The 15,210-nt window shown below is 48.4% G+C and overlaps 1 protein-coding gene across 1 annotated transcript in view; it reads right to left on the bottom strand.

Annotated features, from left to right (window-relative positions):
- Positions 1-5,592, bottom strand: part of LOC141271928 (oocyte zinc finger protein XlCOF8.4-like) — a 55,888-nt gene extending 50,296 nt beyond the window's left edge. Inside the window, exon 1 of the mRNA XM_073682176.1 lies at positions 5,537-5,592. Within this exon, the coding sequence (XP_073538277.1) occupies positions 5,537-5,557 (21 nt within the window). The 5' untranslated portion in view covers positions 5,558-5,592. The remainder of the gene's footprint in view (positions 1-5,536) is intronic.
- Between the last annotated feature and the right edge of the window lie 9,618 nt (positions 5,593-15,210).

The following is a 15,210-nucleotide window of genomic DNA, read 5'->3' as shown; positions in this document are numbered from 1 at the left end:
TTTTTCCCACAAAAATGTACTTTTAGCCTCAATTTTTTTATTTTCACAAGGGTAACAGGAGAAAATGGACCCCAAAATTTGTTGTGCAATTGCTCTTGAGTATGGACATACCCTATATGTAGGGGAATACCATTGTTTGGGCACACGGCAGGGCTTGGAAAAGAAGGAGTGACGTTTGGAATGCAGACTTTGATGGAATGGTCTGCGGGTGTCATGTTGCGTTTGGAGAGCCCCTGAAGTGCCTTAACAGTGGGAACCCCCCCAAAGTGACCCCATTTTGGACACTACATCCCTCAAGGATTTCATCCAGGGGTATAGTGAGCACTTTGAACCCACAGGTACTACACAGAATTTGATAACATTAGGTCGTCATACTGAAAATTTTCATTTTTTTCACAAAAATGTAGTTTTAGCCCCAAATTTGTAATTTTTGCAATGGATAATAGAAGAAAACGGACCCCATAATTTGTTATGCTATTTCTCCCGAAAGCGATGATGCTCCATATGTCACCAGAAATTACTGTTAGGCCAAACGTCAGGGCTGAGAAGGAAGGAGCACTATTTGGCTTTTGGAGCATAGATTTTGGTAGAATAGTTTGTGGGCAACATTTGCTGAGCCCCTAAGGTGCCAGAATAGCAGAAAAAAACAAAAGTGACCCCATTGTAGAAATTACACATCTCCATGAATTCATCTACTGCTGCAGTGACTATCATGTAACATCCACGCCAGGCTTTATTCTGGAAAATTCCAAATATGCCAGTTTAGTGTCCATACATTGTGCCCCCATAAAGTATACTGCCACCATACATTTCTCCATAAATTAAGTGCTCTCCCTGCTACAATAATGCCAAACATGTGGCCGATTACTGCAGTTTAGGCACAGTAGGGCTCAGAAGGAGGGGGCATTTGGATTTGGGAGTGCAGAATTCACTGGATTTTATTTGAGGGGGTGGGAGCCGTTGCTTTTCCAGAGTCTTTGTTCTACCAGTAACGTGGGACCCCCTATAGTCCCAGTGACAGATAAAGGACCTGAGAGGTGGCTGGTTTTGTGTGTGATAAATTTGAGGTTTTAGTAGTAATATTTCGGGGTACATAACTTTAGATTGCTTCCTGAATAAGACTGGACTGCCTGTCTACACTGAGCACTTACGTCGGGGTTTCCGTCTAAATCCCATAAAATGCGATTCACACGAAACCCCAAAAGGAACCACCCACCTCAAAGAGACAAATGGAGACACTTTGGAGCCCGTTTGACGTCTGCTCCGGTGGTCTTCATCTTTGTAGGCGCACACAGATCTGTGGTCGTCCTCACTTGTGCGCTAAAAAAAGGCTAAAATCACTGTACGCCGCTGGAACAGAGACCAGTCCAAAGGGACTCCATCAGTCTCATAAGTGAGTGGCTCCATCTGGGTTTTTTGTCAGAATTGCGGTTTTGGTGAATTTACACGGAAACCCCAACGTAAGAGCTCAGCGGAGAGAGCAGGATAATCATGAGCTAAGCCTTATTCCGATTTTTTTGGAGGCAGAATGAAGAAATAGACAACAGTTCAAGAATAATTCTTATTTTTATTTTTTCGCGGTTCACCATGCAGTATAAGTGATAAGGCGGATTTATTCTTCGTGTCGGTGCGATGACAGCGATACCAGATTTATATGGTTTTTTTTTTAGGTTTTGCTGCTATCACACAGTAAAAATGTTTTTTTTATATAAAAAGTAGTTATTTTCGTTGCCATATTCTGAGAGCTGTAACTATTTTATTTTTTGGCGAACAGAGCTGTATGATGGCTTATTTTATTGTGGGACAAGTTGCAGATTTTTTGGTACCATTTTGGGGGCACAAAAAATGATGATTGCTTTTTATTCAGATTTTTCAGACGCAGAATGAACAAAAACAAGCAATTCAGTTACTGTTTTTCTTATTTTTTGTGCAATTCACCGTGCGGTAAATGTGATAAGACCGATTTGTTTGTCGAGTCGGTACGATTACAGCGATACCAGATTTATAGTTTTTTTATGCTTTGCAATTATTACATACTAAAACCAGTATTTTACAAAAAAGAATTTGATTTTGCATTGTCACATTCTGAGAGCTGGTCTCTAATCTGAGCTGCTGTTAACCTGTGATTTCTGAGGCTGGTGACTCGGATAAACTTTTCCTCAGAAGCAGAGGTGACTCTTGGTCTTCCTTTCCTGGGGCGGTCCTCATGTGAGCCAGTTTCTTTGTAGCGCTTGATGGTTTTTACAACTGCACTTGGGGACACTTTCAACGTTTTCCCAATTTTTCGGACTGACTGACCTTCATTTCTTAAAGTAATGATGGCCTCTCGTTTTTCTTTACTTAGCTGCTTTTTTTTTGCCATAATACAAATTCTAACAGTCTATTCATTAGGATTATCAGCTGTGTATCCACCAGACTTCTGCACAACACAACTGATGGTCCCAACCCACATTTATAAGGCAAGAAATCCCACTTATTAAACCTGACAGGGCACACCTGTGAAGTGAAAACCATTTCCGGTGACTACCTCTTGAAGCTCATCAAGAGAATGCCAAGAGTGTGCAAAGCAGTCATCAAAGCAAAAGGTGGTTACTTTGAAGAACCTAGAATATAAGACATATTTTCAGTTGTTTCACACTTTTTTGTTAAGTATATAATTCCACATGTGTTAATTCTTAGTTTTGTAGCCTTCAGTGTGAATGTACAATTTTCAAAGTCATGAAAAGATGAAAAATCTTTAAATGAGAAGGTGTGTCCAACTTTTGGTCTGTATTGTACACATGGCAGAACTGGGGGAAGGGGGGGCACTATCTCCGGGAATGGAGGGGTTAATGTCCCCTGTATACATGAGCACATCCAGCGTTATATTACAGTACAGACCAAAAGTTTGGACACACCTCATTTAAAGATTTTTCTGTATTTTCATGACTATGAAAATTGTACATTCACGCTGAAGGCATCAAAACTATGAATTAACACATGTGGAATTATATAGTTAACAAAAAAGTGTGAAACAACTGAAAATATGTCTTATATTCTAGGTTCTTCAAAGTAGCCACCTTTTGCTTTGATGACTGCTTTGCACACTTTTGGCATTCTCTTGATGAGCTTCAAGAGGTAGTCACCGGAAATGGTTTTCACTTCACAGGTGTGCCCTGTCAGGTTTAATAAGTGGGATTTCTTGCCTTATAAATGGGGTTGGGACCATCAGTTGTGTTGTGCAGAAGTCAGGTGGATACACAGCTGATAGTCCTACTGAATAGACTGTTAGAATTTGTATTATGGCAAGAAAAAAGCAGCTAAGTAAATAACAACGAGTGGCCTTCATCACTTTAAGAAATGAAGGTCAGTCAGTCCGAAAAATTGGGCAAACTTTGAAAGTGTCCCCAAGTGCAGTTGCAAAAACCATCAAGCGCTACAAAGAAACTGGCTCACATGAGGACCACCCCAGGAAAGGAAGACCAAGAGTCACCTTGGTCTCTGGCAAGAAAAAAGCAGCTAAGTAAAGAAAAACAAGTGACCATCATTACTTTAAGAAATGAGGCTATGTGCCCACGATGGAGAAATGCTGCAGATTTTACATGCGTTTTTCCTGCCAGGTAGAAGCGTTTGTCAAGCGTTTTTGCATGCATTTTCGCATGCGGGTTATCAAGCGCTTTTCCAAGCGATTTTAGCATCACTTGGAAAAGTGCTTGACAACTTGTTAACACTATATAAATCCATGCAACCGGCATGGATATATAGTAGTGTGACCAAGTTAGTTAAAAAAAAAAAGAATAAGAATGGTAAAAAATAAAGATTATACTTACCTTCCGATGTCCTCCCGGTGATTTCTCCGCCGCGTCCGGTCTCTTGCACTGCTCGCGGTGGTGTGAAGGACCTGCGGTGACGTCATTGAGTCATGTGGCAGACCATACAGCAGACCAGACGAAGGGGAGAAAACACCGGGAGGACATCGGAAGGTAAGTATAATCTTTATTTTTTATTTTAAATTCTTTTTTTTACAGTTTCTATGGTACCCAGGTCTGGATGAGAGTCTCCTCTCCTCCAGACCTGGGTACCATCCGCACATTGAACCGTGTGATATCCGCTTGTGCACATGTAGTGATGCGGATGTCACGCGGTCCAATGCAAGTCAATGGCGGCGATTACGCTGCGTGTCCGCAAAATTAATGGACATGTTGCCGATTCTTGAGCGCAGCATAAATGCTGCGGAAAAATCCGCATGGGCATTGACATTGCGGCTTGTCATTGGGGACCATGGGGGACGGATTACCAAGCGTTTCGTGGGCACACAGCCTGAAGGTCAGTCAGTGCAAAAAATTGGGAATACTTTGAAAGTGTCCCCAAGTGCAGTCGCAAATACCATTAAGCGCTACAAAGAAACTGGCTCACATGAGGACCGCCCCAGGAAAAGAAGACCAAGAGTCACCTCTGCTTCTGAGGATAAGTTTATCCGAGTCACCAGCCTCAGAAATCGCAGGTTAACAGCAGCTCAGATTAGAGACCAGGTCAATGCCACACAGAGTTCTAGCAGCAGACACATCTCTACAACAACTGTTAAGAGGAGACTTTGTGCAGCAGGCCTTCATGGTAAAATAACTGCTAGGAAACCACTGCTAAGGACAGGCAACAAGCAGAAGAGACTTGTTTGGGCTAAAGAACACAAGGAATGGACATTAGACCAGTGGAAATCTTTGCTTTGGTCTGATGAGTCCAAATTTGAGATCTTTGGTTCCAACCACTGTGTCTTTGTGCGACGCAGAAAAGGTGAACGGATGGACTCTACATGCCTGGTTCCCACCGTGAAGCATGGAGGAGGAGGTGTGATGGTGCTTTGCTGGTGACACTGTTGGGGATTTATTCAAAATTGAAGGCATACTGAACCAGCATGGCTACCACAGCATCTTGCAGCGGCATGCTATTCCATCCAGTTTGCGTTTAGTTGGGCAATCATTTATTTTTCAACAGGACAATGACCCCAAACACACCTAGAGGCTGCGTAAGGGCTATTTGACCAAGAAGGAGAGTGATGGGGTGCTACGCCAGATGACCTGGGCTCCACAGTCACCAGACCTGAACCCAATCGAGATGGTTTGGGGTGAGCTGGACCACAGAGTGAAGGCAAAGGGGCCAACAAGTGCTAAGCATCTCTGGGAACTCCTTCAAGATTGTTGGAATACCATGTCCGGAGACTACCTCTGGAAGCTCATCAAGAGAATGCCAAGAGTGTGCAAAGCAGTCATCAAAGCAAAAGGTGGCTACTTTGAAGAACCTAGAATATAAGACATATTTTCAGTTGTTTCACACGTTTTTGTTAAGTATATAATTCCACATGTGTTAATTCATAGTTTTGATGCCTTCAGTGTGAATGTACAATTTTCATAGTCATGAAAATACAGAAAAATCTTTAAATGAGATGGTGTGTCCAAACTTTTGGTCTGTACATATACACATGGCAGAACTGGGGGACACTATCTCCAGGAATGGAGGGGTTAATGCCCCCTGCGCCCAGTAATGGGGAATCTCCACATACCTCCACCTGCAGAGCCGCCATCACATATATGGCTGTTCTGTGCGCACAGGACCTGTGATGAGGTCACAGGAGGGGAGGAGTCAGGGGTCACATGATCAGGGGCCTCAGTGGATGCAGGACTCTGCTGTGCTGGTTGTCATGGTGCTGGATGAGGTGAAGGTTATGTGTGGGGTCAGGAGAGGTTTACAGTGTGGATGTAGCAGAGCCGCGTGTGTACGAGGTGTACGGAGCGGAGCCGTGCGTGTACGAGGTGTACGGAGCGGAGACACGCGTGTACGAGGTGTACGGAGCGGAGCCGCGCGTGTACGAGGTGTACGGAGCGGAGCCGCCTGTGTACGAGGTGTACGGAGCGGAGCCGCATGTGTACGAGGTGTACGGAGCGGAGCTGCCTGTGTACGAGGTGTATGGAACGGAGCCGCGTGTGTACGAGGTGTACGGAGAGGAGCCTCGCGTGTACGAGGTGTACGGAGTAGAGCCGCGCGTGTACGAGGTGTACGGAGCGGAGCAACCTGTGTACGAGGTGTACGGAGCGGAGCCGCGTGTGTACGAGGTGTACGGAGCGGAGCCGCGTGTGTACGAGGTGTACGGAGCGGAGCCGCGTGTGTACGAGGTGTACGGAGCGGAGCCGCGTGTGTACGAGGTGTACGGAGCGGAGCCGCCTGTGTACGAGGTGTACGGAGCGGAGCCGCCTGTGTACGAGGTGTACGGAGCGGAGCCGCGTGTGTACGAGGTGTACGGAGCGGAGCCGCCTGTGTACGAGGTGTACGGAGTGGAGCCGCGTGTGTACGAGGTGTACGGAGCGGAGCCGCGCGTGTACGAGGTGTACGGAGCGGAGCCGCCTGTGTACGGAGCGGAGCCGCGTGTGTACGAGGTGTACGGAGCGGAGCCGCCTGTGTACGAGGTGTACGGAGCAGAGCCTCGCGTGTACGAGGTGTACGGAGCAGAGCCGCGCGTGTACGAGGTGTACGGAGCGGAGCCGCATGTGTACGAGGTGTACGGAGCGGAGCTGCCTGTGTACGAGGTGTATGGAACAGAGCCGCGTGTGTACGAGGTGTACGGAGAGGAGCCTCGCGTGTACGAGGTGTACGGAGTAGAGCCGCGCGTGTACGAGGTGTACGGAGTAGAGCCGCGCGTGTACGAGGTGTACGGAGCGGAGCAACCTGTGTACGAGGTGTACGGAGCGGAGCCGTCTGTGTACGAGGTGTACGGAGCGGAGCCGCGTGTGTACGAGGTGTACGGAGCGGAGCCGCTTGTGTACGAGGTGTACGGAGCGGAGCCGCCTGTGTACGAGGTGTACGGAGCGGAGCCGCCTGTGTACGAGGTGTACGGAGCGGAGCCGCGTGTGTACGAGGTGTACGGAGGGGAGCCACATGTGTACGAGGTGTACGGAGCGGAGCCGCCTGTGTACGAGGTGTACGGAGTGGAGCCGCGTGTGTACGAGGTGTACGGAGCGGAGCCGCGCGTGTACGAGGTGTACGGAGCGGAGCCGCCTGTGTACGGAGCGGAGCCGCGTGTGTACGGAGCGGAGCCGCCTGTGTACGAGGTGTACGGAGCGGAGCCGCGCGTGTACGAGGTGTACGGAGCGGAGCCGCGCGTGTACGAGGTGTACGGAGCGGAGCCGCGCGTGTACGAGGTGTACGGAGCGGAGCCGCGCGTGTACGAGGTGTACGGAGCGGAGCCGCGCGTGTACGAGGTGTACGGAGCGGAGCCGTGCGTGTACGAGGTGTACGGAGCGGAGCCGCGCGTGTACGAGGTGTACGGAGTGGAGCCGCCTGTGTACGAGGTGTACGGAGCGGAGCCGCCTGTGTACGAGGTGTACGGAGCGGAGCCGCCTGTGTACGAGGTGTACGGAGCGGAGCCGCCTGTGTACGAGGTGTACGGAGCGGAGCCGCGTGTGTATGAGGTGTACGGAGCGGAGCCGCCTGTGTACGAGGTGTACGGAGCGGAGCCGCGTGTGTACGAGGTGTACGGAGCGGAGCCGCCTGTGTACGAGGTGTACGGAGCGGAGCCGCGCGTGTACGAGGTGTACGGAGCGGAGCCGCGCGTGTACGAGGTGTATGGAGCGGAGCCGCGCGTGTACGAGGTGTACGGAGCGGAGCCGCGCGTGTACGAGGTGTGCGGTGCGGAGCCGCGTGTGTGTACGAGGCGTACGGAGCGGAGCCGCGTGTGTACGGAGCGAATCCGCGTGTGTTTACTATGTGTGAGGAGCCGAGCAGTGTGTATGAGGTGTACGGAGCAGAGCAGTGTGTATATGAGGGGCTTCCTCTTTTAGCCCATTGACCTCGCCACAGCCATGTCTCAGAATATCGATGGTTGCTGGTATGGTGTAAAGTCTGTTTGCAGTGTAAGGCTAGGTCCACACGATCTGGAGCCAGCTGCGGCCCCGAGGCTGTGGAGAAGCCGCCTCCGGCTTCTGCTCATTATGCAAATGAGCGGCGGCGTGGTTTTTTTTTTTCTCACATGCAGACTTTCCCCATAAAGATTAGGTCTATGGGGAAAGTCCACATGTGGACCCGTTGGAGAAATTGATGCTGCGGTCTGGAAAGACGCGCCGAATGTCAGTTTCCGCGGGTGTGCCGCAGACACATAGTGGGCTTGGGATTTGTATAAATCTTATCCACTATGCTGTAACATCTGGCCGCTGCGGATTGCAAGCAGCACACTTGCGCTGCGTCCAATCCGCAGTGAACACTGATCGTGTGCACATACCCTAAGGGCTCTCTCACATTCGTGTATAAAAAGTCGGTCCTGTTCCGCTCCGGATAGGTTGGACGAGTGGAATCCGTATGGTTGAATTGATGTAAGGTGACTGTGCGATTATATTCTCGTTTAGCATCCTTATGGCGACCGATTTTTACACACCTATCAAAGGAACTGGGAAATTGAAGCAGGCAAGTGCCCCAAAAAAGAAGAGATAGATGGATAGATAAGACAGAATAGATATTCGGAAGATATATAATTTCACAATGCCCCCACATATTCTAAATTGGAACCTTTAGTGCAGAGGTGCACAACATTTTTTGGTTCAAGGGCCGTGATGCCATACTGAACCAATCCCAAGGACCGCAAAAAAATGAAAGCGGTACTTATATCAATACATCGCGAGAACCAAGTTTTGAGTATTTGAGGAGGATTTGGAGAGATTCTGCTCAGTTTTTGCTCCAAAAAATAAGTGTGAACATATGCTAACTTACACTGAGTTTTTAGAGCAGAAACTGAGCACAACCTGACCAAATCCTCCTCATAATCACACATTTTTTTTAATGGTGTTGTGCCGTGACACACTTTTTATGGATAAAAGCTCCTAAAAAAGGTATAAATGTTCACAGAGAAATGTTTAAACTGGATAACAAGATTAAAAAATCCCTTTTTATATGATTTCTTGTTGACTTTAATCCCATCACATCGTACTGTGCAGGAGGGATTCAAAAACGGCTCATGTGACCGCAGCTGCCTCTTTTTCATAGTAGATGCAGTGATGCGGCAGTTGACCCAGTCTCCTTCCCCATTGCTGTGTTCCTTCTCAGGAATCGACATTCCTTTTGTAATAATAGTACTTGTTCTCCTTTCCCCCATTCACAAAACACTAAAAGCCACGTGCACACTGAGTATTTGGTGAGTTTTATTTCCTCAGTATTTGCAACCTAAAACCAGGAGCCAGTGATAAATACAAAAGTGGTGACGTGTTTCTATAAGGCTGTGTGCCCACGATGCATTTTTTAAGCATTTCCGCAGCGGCAAAAACACTGCAGAAACGCTTAAAAAACGCATGGTAGAAGGCCTGCCATGTCCCCCAATGATAATCCGCATGTGCTGTGCACATGCTGCGGAAATTTCCGCGGCGGATTATCATTGCGGAAAAAAAAGCAGCACTACCAATTATTTTGCGGAAGTGCTGCGTTTTCGCTGCCATTGACTTGCATTAGAACATGCCAATTCCGCAAGACTGCATCTGTACTTGCGTAATTGGCGCGTTCTAATGTGCGGATGGTACCCGGGTGTGGAGGAGAGGAGACTCTCCTCCACACCCAGGTACCCAAAAGCTGTAAAAAAAAGAATAAAATAAAAAATAAAGATTATATTCACCTTCCGACGGCCCCCGGACTCCTTCCCTGTGCTTGCCGATAGATCGTGCAGGACTGAAGGACCTGGGGTGACGTCACAGTCATGTGACGGCAGGTCCTTCAGTACAGCGTACCGTGATCTGCCGGCAGCCAGCACAGTAGCGCAGCAAGACTGCAGGGGCCATCGGAAGGTAGGTATAGGTTTATTTTTTGACATTCTCTCGGGTCACACTATATAAATCCATGCCGTTTGCATGGATTTATATAGTGTGACCGAGTTGTCAAGCACTTTCCAAGTGATGCTAAAATCGCTTGGAAAGCGCTTGACACCCGCATGCGGAAATGCCAGTGAAGAACGCTTCACATCCGCATGTCCCCGGTATGAAAAACGCATCTACAATCCGCATGCGTTTTTTTCAGCCAGGTAGATGCAGAAACTCTCAGGAAAAAATCCTGAGCATTTCTGTATCGTGGGCACATAGCCTTATACTTTTCCTCTGATTATTCCACTCCTGGATTTGGCTTACAAATACTGAGGTAAAAAACTCATCAAATACTGAGTGTTTGTACATGGCCCAACTCTTTGTCATCATGTGCTTACATACATATATATCTATATATGCGGACTAGCTATAGAATCCGTTCTACAACCGGGTGGCGAGCATTTTTATTGGCAATTTTTTTGAGACACAGTCTGTGAATTCGCATATACAGTGTCCTCAATAAAATGGCGCCAGAGATCGCAGTATGCACACTTGCTGACTCCAGCGCCATTTATTGAAGTTATGTACTATAACAACATAGCAGTGCGCATTCGCCGGCCATAGGAATAATGGCAATGGGCGGTGCATGCGCACAGCTATGTTAACGTAGTAGTACATTACGTCAATAAAATGGCGCCGGAGTCAGCAAATGCGCATTCTACGATTTTCGGCGCCATTTTATTGAATTCACAGATGTGGATAGCGCGGCAACTCTGGCGCCATTTTATTGAAGTATTGTACAACAAAATGAAAGGGAACCTGTCATCAGAAATAACGCTGTTTACCTGTAGATATGTGATTAATCTGCTGGTTAACAACGTTATTATGCTGCCCGGTGCCTGCACACAGCCAAATACAGCTGGGAGAAAATTAATTTTATTCTCCCCACCAGCATTCGGTTTCAGTCATGGGGGTGGCGCTGGTTCAGTCATCGCTCTGAGAATACAGAGCGGCCGCTGTAACCGCAGCCCCGATCCTGACTGACAGCTGAGTCCCAATACAGAGGGAGCTGCAGTGCGGTATGTGCAGGCGCCGAGGCTTTGGCCAGAAGGACATATCTCCGGTTATATTATAGATTATGATCTGCTGAAGTTCAAGTTTGTCACAGGAGAAATGTATTCATATTGAAGTTATTCAATGCAAATTGAATGTCCCCTAGTATGCTCTGGGTTCTCTCCTGTCGTGTGCATATTGTTTGGCCTGCTTTATTCAGTATTGCAGCTTCTGGCAGGAAAAAGTCCTCTGACATAACTATGCACCATGTCTTCAATGCGAAAGTCATGACAATCACCTGAGGCCCAGTCAGTGCCTCTGGGGGCATGTTGTTGTAACATCACGCTTGCAGTTTTGCCTCTTCTCTCCACCAGAATTTGCGGCAGTGAAGCTGGGAGGGCCGGCTCCAGGTTTTCGTGGGCCCTGGGCGAAAGAATCTCAGTAGGCCCCTATAACACATACCACGATTCATGATGCACAGATATGGCAGAGAAATATAGGTATACAACACAGGGCCCAGCCTGCCCCCTCATCTTTCACATATGCAGACATGCACACAGTACGCAGACATGCGCGCACACATGATTGCACACAGTTCGCAGATATGCATACATATATTATGCAGACATACACAGAAACGTTCACATACTGGCAGACGTACAGATACGTATTCGAAGACAAAATTACATATAAACTGTTACGGGTCCGGGTGGTGGAACCTCTGTGCCAAGGTGCAAGGAGGGACCCAGAGGGGCGTGACTAAGTATCCACCCGAACCGACTCTGGTCGTACGGCAGCAAACGACACCGTGACCAGGGCGGATCCGGGCTGAGGGACCAGGTGCTACTTTGGGGACGACCTTGTAAGAGAGCAGGTGGCTCCCACGGGTCAGATGGCTGGGACTGACCGGTATGGCGGATAGACACGGCAAGCAGGCGGAAGTCTCTGGTAGCAGACAGGTGGTCACAGTTCGAGGAAGCAGGGCAAGTAGCCGTCTTTAAGTTTACCAGGAAGGTGGTCACAGCAAGTGACGGAAGGGTCTCCTGGCAGGAAACAGGCAGGTGCTCCCAGGTGAGAGGGCAGACAGACGAGGCGGGTAACTGGCAGGTAACTGGTGGACGCTCCCAGGTGAGCCGGCAGACAGACGAGGCAGGTAACTGGCAGGTAACAGGTGGGCGCTCCCAGGTGAGCGGGCAGACAGACGAGGCAGGTAACAGGCGGGTGCTCCCAGATGAGCGGGCTGACGGACACAGCAGGTAACAGGCGGGTGCTGCCAGGTGAGCGGGCAGACAGACAAGGCAGGTAACTGGCAGGTAACAGGTGAGCAGGCTCGGCAGGAAACGGGCAGATAACAGGCTGGCAGGCAGGACGAGAAGTCAGGCTAGCAGCGGGACCTGAGGGCTGAAGCACAGATCAGACACAGTGCAAACAACTTTGCTCGGGCACCTCCATTTTGGAGGAGGTGCCTTATATATGGGAAGTCCTCCGGCAATTGGCCGGGGACTCCTTAGGACGACGCGCGCGGCCCCTTTAAGAGAGGGGGAGCGCGCGCGCCCTAAGCACAGTGCCCGGGAAGGAGCGCGCGCCGGCAGCAGTGAGGGAAGGAGCGCTGGAGGACGCCGCGCGCTGAACAGGAAGGTGAGAGGGACGGCGTCTCTGCCTAGCAGGAGACAGAGACGCCGATGCAACATAAACAGATATACATATAGACATACACACTGAAATACATAGATATACACATCATACATGCACACACACATTAGAAATATTTTTATCATGGGGAAGCTGGCAACAAGCCTCGCTCACACCCCCTCACCCCCAACCAGATTACAGAATGTGAGGGTGTAGGGAAAGGTGATTAGAATAGTGAGTAAACATTTTTTTAATACTTTGAGTATCAAGCAGTGACGAGTATCACGTGGTGCTAGAGTTCTCGGTTCCACGTAAGACGCTCATTTGAATCATCTGAAGCCTGGTAGTGCAGGGACTCCTCTGTCAGCCGCCTCTTTATGAGCTGCAGAACTATGGGGACGTGTTCTCTCTGTCATTATATACAGTATGTATACAGCACAGCATACTCAGTATATATGCAGTATAGAGCACATCATACTCAGTGTTACGCTCGCGCCCGGACTGACTGGCGTGAGCGTGATTAGTGATCCCACTGTACCATGAACCGAGGAGTGCCTGGAGGGGCGTAACTAAGTATCAACCCGATCCGACCAAGGTCGCACGGCGGCTTAGTCTACTCCGTGGACCAAGGAGGAACCGAGCAGAGGGACCAGGTGCGACTCCAGGTCAGACCCCGGTCACAGTTGTTGACTCACACCGGGGAATGCAGGAACAGGTAGGTTAGACTGGCATACAGGCAGGTGGGTATTGGCAAGTACGGCTGGTATGCTGACAGGTGGGTACTGGCAAGTACGGCTGGTATGCATACAGGTGGGCACTAGCAAGCACGGCTGGTATGCAGACAGGTGGGCACTGGCAAGCACGGCTGGTATGCAGACAGGGAGATACAGTGGTGACCAAAAGTATTGGCACCCCTGCAATTCTGTCAGATAATACTCAGTTTCTTCCTGAAAATTATTGCAATCACAAATTCTTTGGTATTATTATCTTCATTTAATTTGCTTGCAAGGAAAAAACACAAAAGAGAATGAAGCAAAAATCAAATCATTGATCATTTCACACAAAACTCCAAAAATGGGCCAGACAAAAGTATTGGCACCCTCAGCCTAATACTTGGTTGCACAACCTTTAGCCAAAATAACTGCGAACAACCGCTTCCGGTAACCATCAATGAGTTTCTTACAATGCTCTGCTGGAATTGTAGACCATTCTTCTTTGGCAAACTGCTCCAGGTCCCTGATATTTCAAGGGTGCCTTCTCCAAACTGCCATTTTGAGATCTCTCCACAGGTGTTCTATGGGATTCAGGTCTGGACTCATTGCTGGCCACCTTAGAAGTCTCCAGTGCTTTCTCTCAAACCATTTTATAGTGCTTTTGGAAGTGTGTTTTGGGTCATTGTCCTGCTGGAAGACCCATGACCTCTGAGGGAGACCCAGCTTTCTCACACTGGGCCCTACATTATGCTGCAAAATTTGTTGGTAGTCTTCAGACTTCATAATGCCATGCACACGGTCAAGCAGTCCAGTGCCAGAGGCAGCAAAGCAACCCCAAAACATCAGGGAACCTCCGCCATGTTTGACTGTAGGGACAGTGTTCTTTTCTTTGAATGCCTCTTTTTTTTCCCTGTACACTCTATGTTGATGCTTTTTGCCAAAAAGCTCTACTTTTGTCTCATCTGACCAGAGAACATTCTTCCAAAATGTTTTAGGCTTTCTCAGGTAAGTTTTGGCAAACTCCAGCCTGGCTTTTTAATGTCTCGGGGTAAGAAGTGGGGTCTTCCTGGGTATCCTACCATACAGTCCCTTTTCATTCAGATGCCGACGAATAGTACGGGTTGACACTGTGGTACCCTCGGACTGCAGGGCAGCTTGAACTTGTTTGGATGTTAGTCGAGGTTCTTTATCCTCCATCCGCACAATCTTGCGTTGAAATGTCTCGTCAATTTTTCTTTTCCATCCACATCTAGGGAGGTTAGCCACAGTGCCATGGGCTTTAAACTTCTTGATGACACTGCGCACGGAAGACACAGGAACATTCAGGTCTTTGGAGATGGACTTGTAGCCTTGAGATTGCTCATGCTTCCTCACAATTTGGTTTCTCAAGTCCTCAGACAGTTCTTTGGTCTTCTTTCTTTTCTCCATGCTCAATGTGGTACACACAAGGACACAAGACAGAGGTTGAGTCAACTTTAATCCATGTTAACTGGCTGCAAGTGTGATTTAGTTATTGCCAACACCTGTTAGGTGCCACAGGTAAGTTACAGGTGCTGTTAATTACACGAATTAGAGAAGCATCACATGATTTTTCAAACAGTGCCAATACTTTTTTCCACCCCCTTTTTTAGGTTTGGTGTGGAATTGTATCCAATTTGGCTTTAGGACAATTCATTTTGTGTTTTTTCATTAAAGACAAATTAAATGAAGATAATACTACCAAAGAATTTGTGATTGCAATCATTTTCAGGAAGAAACTGAGTATTATCTGACAGAATTGCAGGGGTGCCAATACTTTTGGCCACCACTGTACTGGCAAGCACGGCTGGAGTGCAGACAAGGAGGTACTAGCAGGTTGGAGCGCAGGCTGGATAGGGTCCAGTACATACTGGGAGACAGGTACAGAGCCGCAGATGCGGTAGACAAGCAGAGTAAAGCGAAACCGCCGGAGCGGAGGACAAAGCAGAGCAGAGAGGAACTGCTGGTGCGGTGAGCAAGCAGAGCGGAAC

This window comes from Phyllobates terribilis, unplaced genomic scaffold (genome assembly GCF_046119375.1).
Source record: "Phyllobates terribilis strain yellow unplaced genomic scaffold, ASM4611937v1 Scaffold_5__5_contigs__length_657084704, whole genome shotgun sequence".
Classification (NCBI taxonomy): Eukaryota; Metazoa; Chordata; class Amphibia; order Anura; family Dendrobatidae; genus Phyllobates; species Phyllobates terribilis.
The sequence above is the reverse complement of the archived record's forward strand: the minus strand, read 5'-3'. Positions and strand labels throughout refer to the sequence as shown.